The sequence below is a fragment of the Microcebus murinus genome, chromosome 3 (assembly GCF_040939455.1).
Source record: "Microcebus murinus isolate Inina chromosome 3, M.murinus_Inina_mat1.0, whole genome shotgun sequence".
In the NCBI taxonomy this organism is placed as follows: Eukaryota; Metazoa; Chordata; class Mammalia; order Primates; family Cheirogaleidae; genus Microcebus; species Microcebus murinus.
Window position 1 is genome coordinate 26,853,050 of NC_134106.1, and position 15,153 is coordinate 26,868,202.

At 37.9% G+C, this 15,153-nt stretch overlaps 1 protein-coding gene across 10 annotated transcripts in view; it reads left to right on the forward strand.

Moving 5' to 3' along the window:
- Positions 1–15,153, forward strand: part of LTBP1 (latent transforming growth factor beta binding protein 1) — a 401,756-nt gene that overhangs the window by 288,130 nt on the left and 98,473 nt on the right. For all 10 annotated transcript variants that reach the window (XM_012788393.3, XM_012788394.3, XM_076000662.1 and 7 more), the window contains 2 exons: positions 3,825–3,944; positions 13,920–14,042. In XM_012788393.3, the coding sequence (XP_012643847.1) occupies positions 3,825–3,944; positions 13,920–14,042 (243 nt within the window). The remainder of the gene's footprint in view (positions 1–3,824; positions 3,945–13,919; positions 14,043–15,153) is intronic.

Sequence of the window (15,153 nt, forward strand, 5' to 3'; positions counted from 1 at the left end):
GGGTGGACTCTGTTGGCACAGCCTGCTCTCAGCTGCCCCTTGGCGTCTGCATATTGGTTTTCTTCACAACTCTAATGACCCAGGGCTGCAGGGAGAGCTAATTAGACATTTTTTGGCAGCCTACAGTCACCTCTCCTGCTGGCCTCTTGCCTTGCCTCCTTGGGTTGTAATCTAGAGAGAAGTAGGAGTGTTTTGTTACCAGATTTCTGATTGGCTCACATCAGAATGGAGCCATGAACCCTCCCCCTATGTCCGAGGGGCTATGGGACAAGCACAGGTGCAGCGTCCTTACTCTCTTCTTCTAGGGGACTCCCCTCTGCTCTATGTAGAGAGGCAGCGTGGGAATGGGGGAGAACAAAGACTGTGCAATCAGCTCACGACCCTACACTGAGTTACTACCTGACCCGGAGCCAGTGACTCAGCACCTTTGAAACTTAGAGCATCACCAGCTTTCAGGGTTGTCATGAAAATAAATACATGTTGTAGTAGCTTATAGGATGCCCGTTACCTTGTTAGTTTTTAAGATGTTTTAGCTTTTTTAAACCTCCCTCATTCCTGACTCCTTTTCTGCTTGTGTAGATCTTCTCAGTACATCCGTAGTTGTATGAAGTTCTTAAAAGAGGGGTGGTTGTAGGCTGACAAGCATTTATGTGCGGTGCCCCTTAAAGAAGTCAAATACTGATCCTTCATTTCTGCAGATAGTCCCAGAATGGGGAGACCTTTAAGTAATAAGGATAAAAAGGAAGAGGAAAGACATTTGAAAATTATGTAATTAAATTAAAAGCTGATAGAGGAATATTCAGTAATATTGAATATAGGAAAACTATTTAGCAGAAATATTACCAGGGTTCCCTGAGTAAATAGTATATAGTTCTATCCCCACGAAAAGGCATGAAAAGAAGGAGCCAAGCAATGTGGCCGTGTTCTAATTTCATCATGGACCAGAACCAAAGGTCCCTGGGCTTCTGGCTCACTGAAGATTTTCTCAGCTGTCACTAACGAAGTTGCTTTCAAACAGCACCAGTCTCCAAGGAGTCTATTGTAGTTTACAGACATTATCTCATTCATCCTTACTTTATTCTGGTAAGGTATTATTAGGTTATTAAGTATGAAATGTCCGATTTCCTTAAGTATCTCTGACATGTCACTTTGACACTTCTCGTTTTATTTTTATGGTAAAGGTACATCCTCAATCTTGCAAACAGATGTGTTGGCTTGTGATTATCTTTCAAAAAAATTTTGGAGCAATTTTTGCAAAATTGTGGATAAGTTAAAAATCCTTGTTGTTTTTGAATGAGTTCCATCGTGGAACCAATGCAGCTCAGACAGCTCAAAATGCCAGCAAAGTGTTTGGGAAGGATGTGGCTAGTGAACGCACAGTACATGGATGGTTCGAGAAATTCCACTCTGGTAATTTTAATACTGAAAATGAGCCACATGGGTGACCTGAGACCAAGGTGGATGATGATGCACTGAATGCTGTAGTGGAAGTGAATCCATCTCAACCTACACATGAATTAGCAGCAAGGTTTGACGTTACTATTCCAACAATATTGGACCATTTGAAACAAATCGGCAGGGTAAAGATGCTGGAGAGATGGGTTCTGTGTGAATTAAACAAGTGTAAGAAGAGAGAAGTCCTCTCAAAGCTTGCCTTTCTTTGTTGTCACAACATAAAGGTGAACCATTTCTACATCGTATTGTTATGTGTGATGAAAAATGGATATTTTTTTGACAATTGCAAGTGTTCGCCACAATGGTTGGATAAAGGTGAAGTGCCAAAACAAAGTCCAAAACTGAACATTAATAAAAAAAAATGCTAATGGTGTCTGTTAGGTGGTCTAGCACTGGTATTATCCACTACAGCTTCATGAAACCTGATCAGTCTATTACAGCGGATGTCTACTGCAACCAATTGGAGGAAATTATGAGGATGCTTGGGATTAAGCAGCTGAGGTTGGTCAATAGAGACAGGCCAATCCTCTTGCAAGAGAACGCTTGACCACATCACACAAACAATGCTGCTCAAATACAGAGTCTGGATTTGGAAACTCTGTGTCATCTGCCCTATTCACCAGATCTTGCACCAATTGACTACTGCTTCTTCCAGGCTCTGGACCACTTCTTGCAAGGAAAAATATTGAATTCTCAACAAGTTGTGGAAAACGCCTTTTGTGATTTCATCACCACTCGCTCTCCAGGCTTCTTCACTGCCAACATGAGCAAGCTACCATTAAGATGGCAAAACTGTGTCAATAGTTTAGGCACATACTTTGATTAATTGTACTGCTTCTTGTTTGCGATATAATAAATGACACTTCTGATTCAAAATCGGACATTTTACATTTAATGATTTAATACAAGGCAGGTAGTTCCTAATTTATAGATGTGAGTGCAAAAGCAAACAGAAGTGAGAGCTGCTAGAAATTCAGGGATGTTAGCCTATTTTACTCAACATTGTACCTTATGTATTAGACCAGCCAGTCCCATTGACTGTCTTTGATTTAACAGTTGTATTTCTGTTTTAAAAAACAAAATCCCCTCCACAGGAGAATGTAATACTGTTTGGAAATGAAACTGGCAAGCACCATCTTTTTGTAGAACAAGAAGTCCCAGAACATCTGACCTAAAAAAACCATCGTGTGTCATTGTCTATTGGCAAGAACTTTTACTGATAGAAAAAAAAATTGCAACACTGACCTAATGCTTATTTTGTTAATATCATCCTCAACTTTTTCACTTTAAGCATCTTTTCACAGTTAATGAAATGGAATAGGAGATAATTTTTAAGAATTTACCAGAATGAAGACATTAAATACTCACGGGCATTTAGTGTACCCATTATATACTTCTTTCATTTTTATCTTGTCCTAAAAATCTGTTTATATTTTAAGTATGACTAAGGGTCCTGTATACATTTTGTATTGGGACACTTAGACATTAAATCCATTCATTTGAATTCAAAATCCACGACCAGAAAAACACTTACTTCAAGTAGGGCTAGTACCTAAGGTGTTACCACTCATTTTAAACTGTTGAATTCTCTCCTATATCTTACTTTTTCCCTGTTTTCTTGTTTTTATGAGTCTAAAAATGCCTGATGCTATTGTAGTAGTTATCTCTGCCACAACCCCAACCATATTTAAGGTGATATTTTTTTCTCTCCAAATCCAAAAGAATGGTGATTAATAACTTCAGTTAGCTATGAATGTGAAAAGGTGTGTTTTTACTGCAAAATATTTCCATATGATCATATCACTATGTTCTCTGGAAAATCTTGAAAGTATGTGATGAGTTACTCTCTCCTAATGTTCTTTCTCCACATCCAAGGAATTCCTATCATGTAAAGGGTTTTAAATTATTCAAACCTAGGATGTTCTTGGGTCCACAAAAGCCAAAGTAAGGATTTCCCTAGAGCGTCCAATATCTGCAGAGACAGCCTCTAGTGAGGTGGACATACGGCTTCCTCATGCCCGTCCCCATTCCTGTATTTCTTTCTGGCAAGCTGTGCTCTTATTTGAAAGGTCTCATGTCCAAAAAGTGGCCCTAGAGGAGCTGCCAACTCCCTGGCCTGGCCCTGCCAGTTGAAGAATTGGGGCCAAGTTCTTCTTTAGAATGTATATGAATGTTTTAATGCAGGTAACCCGACCATGCATTACTGCTGTATGTTTACATATAGAAACAATGTCTCACCTCACCCCGTTACTGTTTTTCCCACTGAAATGTAGATATAACATGCTTCCCCTCCCCCACCTTACACGAAAGTAAGATTTCACTTTGGTATTCAGATAAAATGTTTATGACCTACCTTTTTGATTTTTCAGATATTGATGAATGTTTGACCCCAAGTACTTGTCCCGATGAGCAGTGTGTGAATTCTCCTGGATCTTACCAGTGTGTTCCCTGCACAGAAGGATTCCGAGGCTGGAATGGACAGTGCCTCGGTAGGTACTATAATGTTCTTATCAAAGATTTGTTTCTAATGCATGGCCTGTGTGTTAGTCAGGGTTCCCCAGAGGGACAGAACCAGTAGGAGACATGTGAATGAAAGGGAGTTTATTAGGGAGAATTGGCTCACACGGTTACAAAGGCAAAGTCCGACAGACAATAGGCCATCTCCAAGCTGGGGCATGAGAAAAGCCAGTAGCATGGCTCAGTCCAAGTGTGAAAGCCTGAAAACAAGGGGAGCTGATGGTGAGCCCCTAGTCTGAAGCCAAAGGCCTGAGAGCCTTCAGGAGGCCGCTGGTCAAGTCCTAGAGTCTCCAAAGGTAGAAGAACCTGGAGTCTGAAGTCTAAGGGAAGGAAGAGAAAAGGCATCCCAATCCAGGAGGGGGCAGAGCAGAGCCAGGCTCTTTTTAACACCACTCTTCTTGGAACTAATGGAGCAAGAACTCGCTCATTACCATGAGGACAGCACCATTCATGCATGAGGGGTCCACCCCATGACCCAAACACCCCCAGTTAGGCCCCACCTCCAATATTGGGGATCAGATTTCAACATGACCTCTGAAGTTCTAAGTAACTTTTAACCATGGAGAAAATAAGAAAATGACTTGGCATGAAAGATGTGAGATTCTAGGTGGGGCAAATATTAATAATTATGATGGAGACTATCCCTAATGTGATAAATAACCAAAAGCAAATAGTAAGCGCTACAGAGAGGAGAAAGATGGATAGCAAAACACTGAAAAGAGAGAAGAGGCAGAAGGAGAAGCTATGCCAGACAGAATTAGGAATCAATCTCTCTCTCTCTCTCTCTCTCTCTCTCTCTCTCTCTCTCTCTCTCTCTCTCTCTCTCTCTCTCTCTGCCTCTGCCTCTCTGCCTCTCTGCCTCTCTGCCTCTCTGCCTCTCCCTCTCACCAGAAGGCCTGAAGGTAGTGCTCTAGGCATTGAGGAAGATAAAGTGATAAATTTGCTTTGGTGCTAATTACCCGTGTTGCTCTTAGTTCTCCCCATTAATGGTTGTCCTTTGTGTTTCTGTCTACCATTTGATCTTTTTTTTTCTTAAAAGTTGAACTCTTTTCCACTTCATTCCAGAACTCTGACTATGTGAGTTAAACTTTTCATTCATTCATTCCTTCTTTCCTTTCTTCTCCAAATGCTTAGTAACTTACTGTCTGTATCTAGAGTTGCGCTAAGTTCTGGGATATACTTAGGGGCAAAAACAGACATGACCCCTTCCTCATGGCACTTTCTGTCAGGTGGGGAAACTGACATGCACCCAAACATCTCACAAATAAATGCAAACTCAGAAATGGCACTGGGAAGGAGGGCCGTGTGATGCTATGAGAGCATGTGGTAGACTGAGTTTCCCTTAAGAAAATTGAGTTGAGGCTTAACTGGGGGAAGGGGTGAGAAGGAGAACACATTTGGCAGAGGAAAGAGCATATGCAAGTTTGTGGAAAGAGGCGGCAGGCCATGTCGCTGAAGGACAGAGAACAAGGGAAGATTTGCTGCAAGACGAGGGGACAGACTATGCAAGGCCCCCTTGGTCCTGTTAAAAATGTTGGTCTTTATCCTGACAGCTCTGGGAAGACATTCTGGGGTTTTAGTGGGGATGGCAGAAGCACTCCCAATGTTGAAGCTTTGTGCTTGTCACCAGGCAGCATCAGCGCAGCCTCTGTCACAGTGCAGGTGGCCTCATGTGCTGAGCCCCCAGCCTGTCCCCAAGAGCCTCTACCAATGGAGCTGTGAGTTGTAGATTTTTGAGGAAAAGAAGAAAAGATTTTTATTCATTAGTTATTTAATAAGCAATTGTTTATGTAATTGATGCTAATCAGGACATACATTTGGCTTTAATGTTCCTATTTGGCATAAATTTCATAGCTGCCTCTCAAGCTGTCATTTGTATTCTTATTTTCATGTACTGATACATAATCCAGGAGCAGAGCCTGAACTCTGCCTTCAATAGCTACATTTGCAATAGTAGCATAAATGCAGCCCTGATGCATGAATTTACTACTGGAATGTAACTGACCAAATTGCCAAGTGATTGCTCTCCAATGCAAATAATACTAAATGAGTTCTTATACCTATATGTGTGTGTGTGTCTGTGAGATATACATACATATATATATATATATATATATATATAAACATTTTGCTTTAGTTTAGTGACAGAAACACAGCACGTCATTTAAAAATAGTTTAACTTTACCAACCAGATATGTAGAATCATAAGCAAAAATATTAGGTCACTCTTTTGCTCAGCTCAACTACAGCCACACATTCAGCCCTTGTTCCAAGCAATAGCTTTCATTTTTGCATTGCTGAGGTCATGTATTTCCTATTACTAAAAGTAGGCAGTGCACTCTTTCTTTCTGCTTTGGGTAGAATGTTAGGCTCTGCATAATCTACAGATCAAGCCATTCCCCTGTGATTTAATTGTGGTTCCATCCATTGTTCATATTGAATTTGTACCTCTTCTGAGTTTCTCAGGAGAGCTTTTGCAGGTTATACTAAAATAGATTTTCCATCTTAATTTTTTATAGTACTCGAGCTTTCAAATGTTGAAAAGTTGACTGTGACAAAAAGCAGATATTGCAACATGCCTTTCTTCTCATATTGAGCCAATGGGTGGATTGGATTTTTCTGCTAGACTCTGACAGTGCTAATGAATGCTCAGTGCTAATTTTTTGTGCCTTTATACATTTTAGTCTCACCTTTGTACTTCTGGTACTCTAAAATACTTTTCAGAAGGTCCAGTTGTTACTTAAGTCTATTTTTGAGTTGAGCACATTGATAACACAACTCGATGTGTATTTATTCATTCCTTTAACAAATATATTGCATGCTTACCCCATACCGGGTATTTTTCCAGAACACTGGGAATTGAGAGTGAACAAAATAACGTCCCTCCCCTCATTTGTGCCTATAAATAAACAGGTAAACAAGTAAAATATGCGGTATGTCAGATGTGATGTGTGCCATGAAAAAGAAATAAAGAAAAAAGGAGTCTTTAGAGATTCCAGGATGGTCCAGTGGGAAGTTATTAATAAGCTGTTCCTTGCTAGTCATTTGTTTCCATCTGTAACAGTTATCTGTGACCAGTTTATGGCTTTTTATATCCTTTTAGTCCAGATAATGTAGAATATATTGATGAGTTCCCACCCCCCCCATTTTTAGTTGAAAATTCTACATGGGAACATTAAAGACTTCTTGGAAATTTTCTGTAATCACATCATTTTGGAGAAAAGTCCCACATTTGGCATTTGTTAGTCGTCATCAAGTAGAGATGATAATCTTTCTGTCTCACAGGGCTGTTGTGTTCCATACATCTTAGTATCTTTTTTCTATAACTCTGCTTTTACTGACTGTATATTTTTATGTTGTTATAATTAAATTTATATAGTGTTTTACATAATATTGCTGAAACTTGGGTTTATACTTATGGCTTTTTAAAAAAAACTCATCTATCTTCATGTTGAGTGGACTCTTTTTACTGTTAAATGACTTCATGAGAATTTCTATTTCAACCTGTATATTTTATAGGGATTTTATGCCAGTTATACTTTCTGCTTCTTTCACTGACTAAAGGATGAACTTGCTGAAACCATTTGTGGTCTCTTTGTATTCATACTGTGTAAGCTAGATCTTACTGATTGATACTTCTCCTTGATTTATGAATTAGAACAGAAATTTTTATGGGCAGCAACAGGTAAAATGTTAGCAGGTGTTGTCTAGAGGACTACACTTTTTCCTAGTATTTAGTTCAGGGCATACAATCCTTTCTTCTCAGTAGTTTATTATCCACGTCAAATAGCTATCATTTCAGACTCTACCTAACACACATCATCCCTTAATGCTTTTTGGCAACTCTTGTTGGCTCTCCTGCTAATGTAGCTTCTTTCAAGTTGTGGATTTCGTTCTTCTCCCGAGAGCCACTTTCATCATTCAACACTGTATTCTTTGGACTGACATTCAGCCTGGAGTTGTCGCCCGCCTGATCCCCGCCTTTAATGACTGTTTTGTCACCCTGGGTTCTGGCCAGCTCTAACTGGCCGCTTCAACCAGGTCCTTTGCTAAGAGAAGCCAGCCTGTCAGGTACTCAATTTACAAGTTTTTCTTGACTTGTGGAGAGCTGGCCTGATTCAAACCTGATGAGAGCCATTCCCCCAAGGGAACTCTCTGGGGTTTAATTACTTAAAGATACATTTGGTATCTCTGATGTAGAGATCTTAGTTCCCTGAATTTAGAAAGACTTTGGGCTAAGTGACCTCTCTGAAGCTTAGTTCCATTATCTGTGGAGTGGGAATTGAAATACTGCTTTGTAGTGCCAGAATTAAATAAGCGACATAAAGCACTTAGTAAGGTGTCTGACACATGGTGGGACCCAATAAATGTTACAAACCTTCTTACTCCAACCATATGACCCTCCCTCTTACTACCCTTGTCCTGAAATATAAGCAATGCAGTAATAAGTGATACCTGTTGGAGTGAGTTATGTATCACATTTCTTTATATAACAATATTCTCTTTGGCTTTCTTTAAGTGTATGCCATATAGTTTTTGACTCTCCTTATGCTATAGGAACTTTCTCTTATGAATTTAAGTAATTTTGTGTTTTTTTTTCCCAACTTCTTAGCATTTTTACTTAGCTGGAATATACTTCTTGGGAATCATGATACTTCCTCTGGGGTCATTAATGATTCCTAACAAATGGTCAGGCTTCTATAAAAATGCTGCTGTGTCCATTCTTTTACTTCACTGTCTTTACTTACCTTCACAAGGCAGAATATCACATCCATTGGATGTGTGCAGCCAGCTCTTCTGGGGTTCACTTTATTGTCTTCCTTTGTAGTTGAGTCCATGACAGACCATGTGACCTGGGAGCACAAATTTTATCAGAGTAGTCTTTCTTGGTTAGTCTCTAATTAAGTTAAGGATGACTTTCTGATTCCCATTTAAGCTTTCTAAATGCAATAGGTCTTAAGCATTGGAAGAACTTAATCAGTCAATGACGACTGATTAGCCACAGCCTTAACCAAAACCAGGCACAGAGAATTTTCAGGATGGATTTGTACCGAAAAGGTGGAGAGCTCATTGTTCTGGAAGTTCTTTTCACACTAGAATTTATTTTCAGATTTCAAGATTCAGTGTTAACCTTTATGGAATATATGAATATTCATAGACTAATCTGAAATTGAAGACTTTGTATTACACTTATTTATTTTACATAAAATGGCAACTGAATACAACATGTGCCTTTTTCAGATTTTTATAAAATGTGCAAACATCAGCCTTATCCCTAAATCATTATATTCTAAAGGAGTCTTCTAATTAGTCATTAAGCTATTTATTGAGCATTTAACTGTGTCTCTGCCAGATGCCAGACAAGATTTGAAATTGTAAAAACAACAACCCTTGCCCCCCACTTTTTCAATAAATAACAGATGTTGGAAGGATATGGTGAAAGGGGAGCATTTGTACACTGTTGATGGGAATGTAAATTAGTATGACCTCTATAGAGATCAATATGGAGAATTCTCAAAGAACTAAAAGTAGATCTACCATTCTATCCTTCAGTCCCACTGCTGGGTATCTACCCAAAGGAAAAGAAATCATGTAACAAAGATGCCTGTACTCATATGTTTATGGCAGCATAATTCAATCATAGTCATTAATCATATGGTAATGATTAATGATATGGAATCACCCTAAGTGTCCATCAACTGATGAGTAGATAAAGAAAATGTGCTCTCTCTATAAATATGTATATAGAGACACACATATATATGCATTCTATATGTATACATACATACGTGTGTGTGTATTCATTCCATGGAGTACTACTTAACTGTAAGAAAGAATGAAATAATGTCTTTTGCAGCAATTTGAATGGAATTAGAGACCATTATCCTAAGTGGAGGAACTCAGGAACAGAGAAACAAATGCTACACGTTCTTACTTAAAAGTGGGAGCTAAGCTATGACTATGCAAGGACACACAGTAGCATAATGGACACTGGAGACTTAAAAGGGGAGGGAGGGTGAGTGAAAGTGAGGAAGAAAAGCTACTTATTGGGTACAGTGTACACTATTCAAGGTGATAGGTACACTAAAAGCCCAGACTTCACCACTACACATTACATACATGTAATGGAAGTCAACTTGTACCCCCTAAATCTATTGAAATAAAAGAAAAAGAGAATAAAAAGAAAAAAATATAATAGGGCATCATTTAAAACTATTCACAAATGGTCCATAAATAGTAACAACTATGGAAATAAGATGAAAGGTGTAAGGGAGTGCTGTGCACTATTTTTGCATTTTTTTAAAAAACTGAAGCTATTTCAAAATAAAGGTTATTAAAAAAAAAACACTTTTGAAGGCAGGGACCATCCTTGTGAGGGAAGACTATTATAACAAAAAACATCTAGAACATTATATAGTTTACAAAGGACTTTGACTTGATCATTGCATTTGATCCTCAAGGCAATCATCCCTGAAGTACCGATGTGGAAATTGATTACCAAAGTAGTTAATGTACTTGCTCAAGGTCACAGGTAATAAATGTCAGAACTAGGACATGACTCCATGTCTTTTATCTCCAAATCTGGTGTTTTGTTCTGTACTATATCTCATTTACCCCTAATGTACCCATGAGAAAATTATACAAAGTAATATCATCAAGGCAATAAGGAAAATAAAAGTTCATTAAAAGGGGAAGTCCATGTGGGCTGGAATCATCCCTTGCAAACAGTAATAACAATGGCTTAAGGGTTCTAGAGTTTGAGAGAGTAGGTCTGCACCATTGGTAGCTGTCACTGAGTTTTGCCAAAAGACAAAATGTTCCTTTGGAAAGGTGAGGTAGGAAGCCAGTCATTTGGTGGGATTAGTGGACTGATTTTCTGAGATCAGTCTTGGCACTTTATGTAGGACGTACACAGCCTTGGTGCTTCTCCAGTTCTGAAAAACAGTGATGATTCTTTGAGGATTATGTGACAAATTTTTGTCATCAGCTCTGCTACCACATATTTTAACTTCATCAGAACTGACGCGGCATGAGATCCCAAGGATTTGCTACACTCAAGTGCAGTTGAGGCTGTTTCATCACACTGGCTGGGCTAGCATCTGTCTCTCATTTTGCCGTGATTGCTTTTCTGTCGAGTATGTTTACCCGTCATCTTTAGTATAAAAGATTATGGTGGAAAGAATAGTTGAGGAACCATTGAAGGAAGGGCACCTTTGGGGTAGGAGGTAATGCTGTGTTTTCATGTGGCTGTAGTACTAGAATAAGATTCTATCTCAGATGGTACTCACTCATTAAAGTCTGTGTTGGTTACTAAGGAATTAAATGAGGTTGGATGGCCTCAGAGAAATGATTGGTTTACCATGTTGCGTTGACATATTCATCTCCTCGAAATTACAGGAAGTAATTCAGGTAAATTGTTGTTCTGGGACAAATTCTGGCCAACCCCAGGGAGCTAATAGGTGAAGTGTTGGGGGCACAACCTTGGGAGAACATGACTGGGGGATATCAATCCCCAAATACCCTCTGTAGCTGATGCCCAACAGGGAGGGGCTTGAGGCAGTTTGGCCAGCTAGTTGCATGGATCTGCAGTGAAAGAGAAAAAGCTAATGATACAATGTGCGATTTGTTTTGCTCCATTGCATCCATCAAGTGTTTTTATGTGTGACTGCTCTCTAGACACCTTCCTCCTTGTAGAGATCCCTTAGCGATATTTTACTGTGCATTTTTCTCAAGATCATAATCTCCTTAAGAATCTCCATGTACTCATTCAATTCAAACTATTCTGTCAATGTGTAAGTGATTGGCTTAACAGGATTCTGGTTCCATGCAATTACGTCTGTAATAAGTAAAGAAAAGAATAAACACATCACGCTACCCTAGATATTGCAAGGCATTCTGCTTCATCATTAATCACAGGAGTTGCCTAGAAAAAAATACAAGTTTTATACATATCTCGTGAATGATAATCTGCAACGTCTGTTGATTTACTTTACCTAGAGAAAATATGGTCTTAGAAATTGATTTTGTTGTTACATTCTGCGGCCCTATAAATCATTTTTCCCGGTGCATGAATAATTAAAGAGAGCAATCCATACATTTCTGAACTCGTTAACATTTTTGAAACCAAACCAGATACTAGACATGACATTTTCCTGTTGCTGTCTGGAATTTCCATGCCTAGTGTCTAGGCTCATTCTATTCCATTATTTACTTTGGCTTCAATCCTTGGCTGCTTCTTTCAAGTTGTTTGCCTTCAATGTTTACAAAAGTAGATTCCCACAACCAAAGAGGGTAATGAGTCAGTCTGGAAGTGCTATTTTGGTTGTAGGGTCAGTTTGCCATAATTAGTGATATTTTATGAAAGCAACATAGAGTACCTAGGCAGTGCCAATTCCTTGGCTCTTCTCAGTATGCATGTGGAACACACACATGTGCACACGCATGGGCACCCCTTTGCCATGTTTTACTACAGATGTATTTCTGCATTCCATTGTAAGAAAGATAGAATACAGTTTTATGAAATGCAATGCAAACTAATGCAATCTGAGCTCTGGAATGCCGAATTAAGATTAGGTTTTCATTGTAAGTGTGCTTTACAATGCTCTAGCATGGTGGAAAGCTTGCTTTCTTTTGTGATGTGGTGAGCATTGCAAAATGAAATGGGTGCAGTCAAGAGCCTTTTTCCTCCTTACTGTTTGTCAGCCTTTTGATTAAGATGCCTTGATTAAGTTACAGACTGCTGTAAGATTAAACCTAAATCATGTTGTTGTGTGTTTTGTTTTAGCATTTTGTGATTTAAGTTTTTCCTCTCTAAGTTTTTGGTTATTGATGCTACACTACTGTCTATCACCATGCCATACAATGGACTTACCCAGGGGCTTTCAGTTGGGGCACAGAACTTAAATTTTTGTTTTTGAATGACAGTATTTCAGTAGGAACTTAATAAATGTTTGTTGAATGAAATCTGAAAACTTAGATGATTATTTTCTATATAAATACTATGTTAGCAAATAATAAAAACAAATAGAAACTCATATATTCTCTTTAACAGTTTCTATCACTAAACTTTGCCTGTAACAGAAACTTATAGTGGGGTTAAAAGGACGGACTTTGAGTTCAAATCTCATAACCACCATTTTCTATTAATAACTGTGTGGCCTTGGACAAGTTAGTGAACTTCTCTAAGTTTTAGTTCTTCTATAAAATGGTTGTACCATATGGATTTTGTCAGGATTAAATGAGGTAATATATGGAAAGCCTTTAATGTTTACATGCAGTAAGTGCTTGATAAAGATTAGATGATATCATCATCATCATCATCATCATCATCATCATCATCATCATCATCCCTTCTGCTCCTTCAGCCTGTACTCTACCTTCAAACTGCCCAGTAGGCTTATGTTTATCCCCTCATTTGCTTTTTATCCTATGGATTCACCACCATCTTAGGGTGTTTTCATAGAAGTTTTTTTACCTTTCTGTTGAAACTTTCATGTGGTTTCTCTGGGTCATGAGTCATATCTTTTGCTTCTGGGAACCTTCCCATCCTCCTGAACTCATCAGTTTCCTAAATAGACCTCATCCCATCTTTGATTCTTTGGAAAATTTTATTTTGTAGGGAATGTTGCTCTAAAACTACCCTCTCTTCCTCCCTGTCCCCTGCAGTAAACCTTCCAGCCTTCTTGAGTTTGTTCAGAGAACATATTTGGTTCCTTTCTGAGTTACTTTCAGACAGCAAGTTAAGGCATAGAACCATGAGCCATGCAGCTCGCATTAGAGCTGTTTTCCTCCTAAGGGCTAATTTGAAAGTTTATCTTCAAGAATCTGCCTTGTCTTCTGAAAGTCTACTGTTTCCATTTCTAACCAAATTTAACTCTATTCGTGTTTTCTTTTTCTTCTTTTTTTTTTTTTTTTTTTGTTCTTTCCATTACGCAACATTCTTCAAGATGTGGATGAGTGCCTGGAACCAAACGTCTGCACAAATGGTACTTGTTCCAACCTTGAAGGCTCCTACATGTGTTCATGCCACAAGGGCTATAACCCGACTCCAGACCACAAGCACTGTAAAGGTAAATACTGTGATCAAATTTCCCATTTTTATTTGAACTTCATTTAAGAATAGATTAGAGTATCTGGCCTTGGAAAAGGGAACCACACTACCTGCATTGATTTTGACTGAGCTGCTTGGAGCACATTTTGGTTGGCGTCCCTGCGAGTGGCTCCTCATTGTGGTTAAACACAGAGCGTATCTATTTACATAAAGGAAAACAATGTATTTTTAGAGAGTTTCTGTAAACCACACATCTATTTATTTAAAGTCTTTTTTCTGGTTATAAAAGCAATACACACAGTTGCACAACTCTATGAATATATTAAAATCCATTGAATTGTTCTTTAAATAGAAGAATTGCATAGCATGTGAATTATATCTCAGTAAAATTGCTGTTAAAGAAACCAACATACACTTGTTGTAGAAAATTTAACAAATATAGAAAGATAAAAAGAAGCAGCAACAATGTCTTATTATCTCATTCATGGCTATTCATATCTCATGGATATTGTATATTATGAACATTATTTCTATGTACAATTTTGTCTCCTACTTTTTATCATTTAATGGTATGTAATCATTTTACATTCCATTAGTAACCCTTTAAAAATGTTTTTAAAGGCTTCATAATATTCTAGTGTATTCCATACCACAATTTTCTTGCTATTCTTTAGGTGATGAGCAAACAGTTTTTTTTCTGACTTGTCATAATTATGTGAAAAAAACTGTAACAGACTTCTTTTTTTAAATAAGCTTTTGTCTTAATTTTAGCATTATTTCTTTGTATATAAAAGGGGAATTAGTGGGTAAAATGTTCTGAATATTTTTTACTATTTTGTTTTTTGCTTTTTAAAAAATGTATGTATAATAATTATATTTATCAGGTACATAGTGATGTTTTGATACATATAATGTATAGTGATCTATTTATTCTTCTGACAGGAAACCACTAATTTTTAATTTTCAAATATGTATTGCATTTAAAATTCTGAGAGGTTTTAATATTTTATATGTTCATTCCTTTTAGTAATTACCTGAACACTTCTAATTATTAAAATTTTTTATACATTTATTAAACATACATTTCTTTTTTTGTAAATTTCTGTTCATATTTTTCCCATTTATTAGGT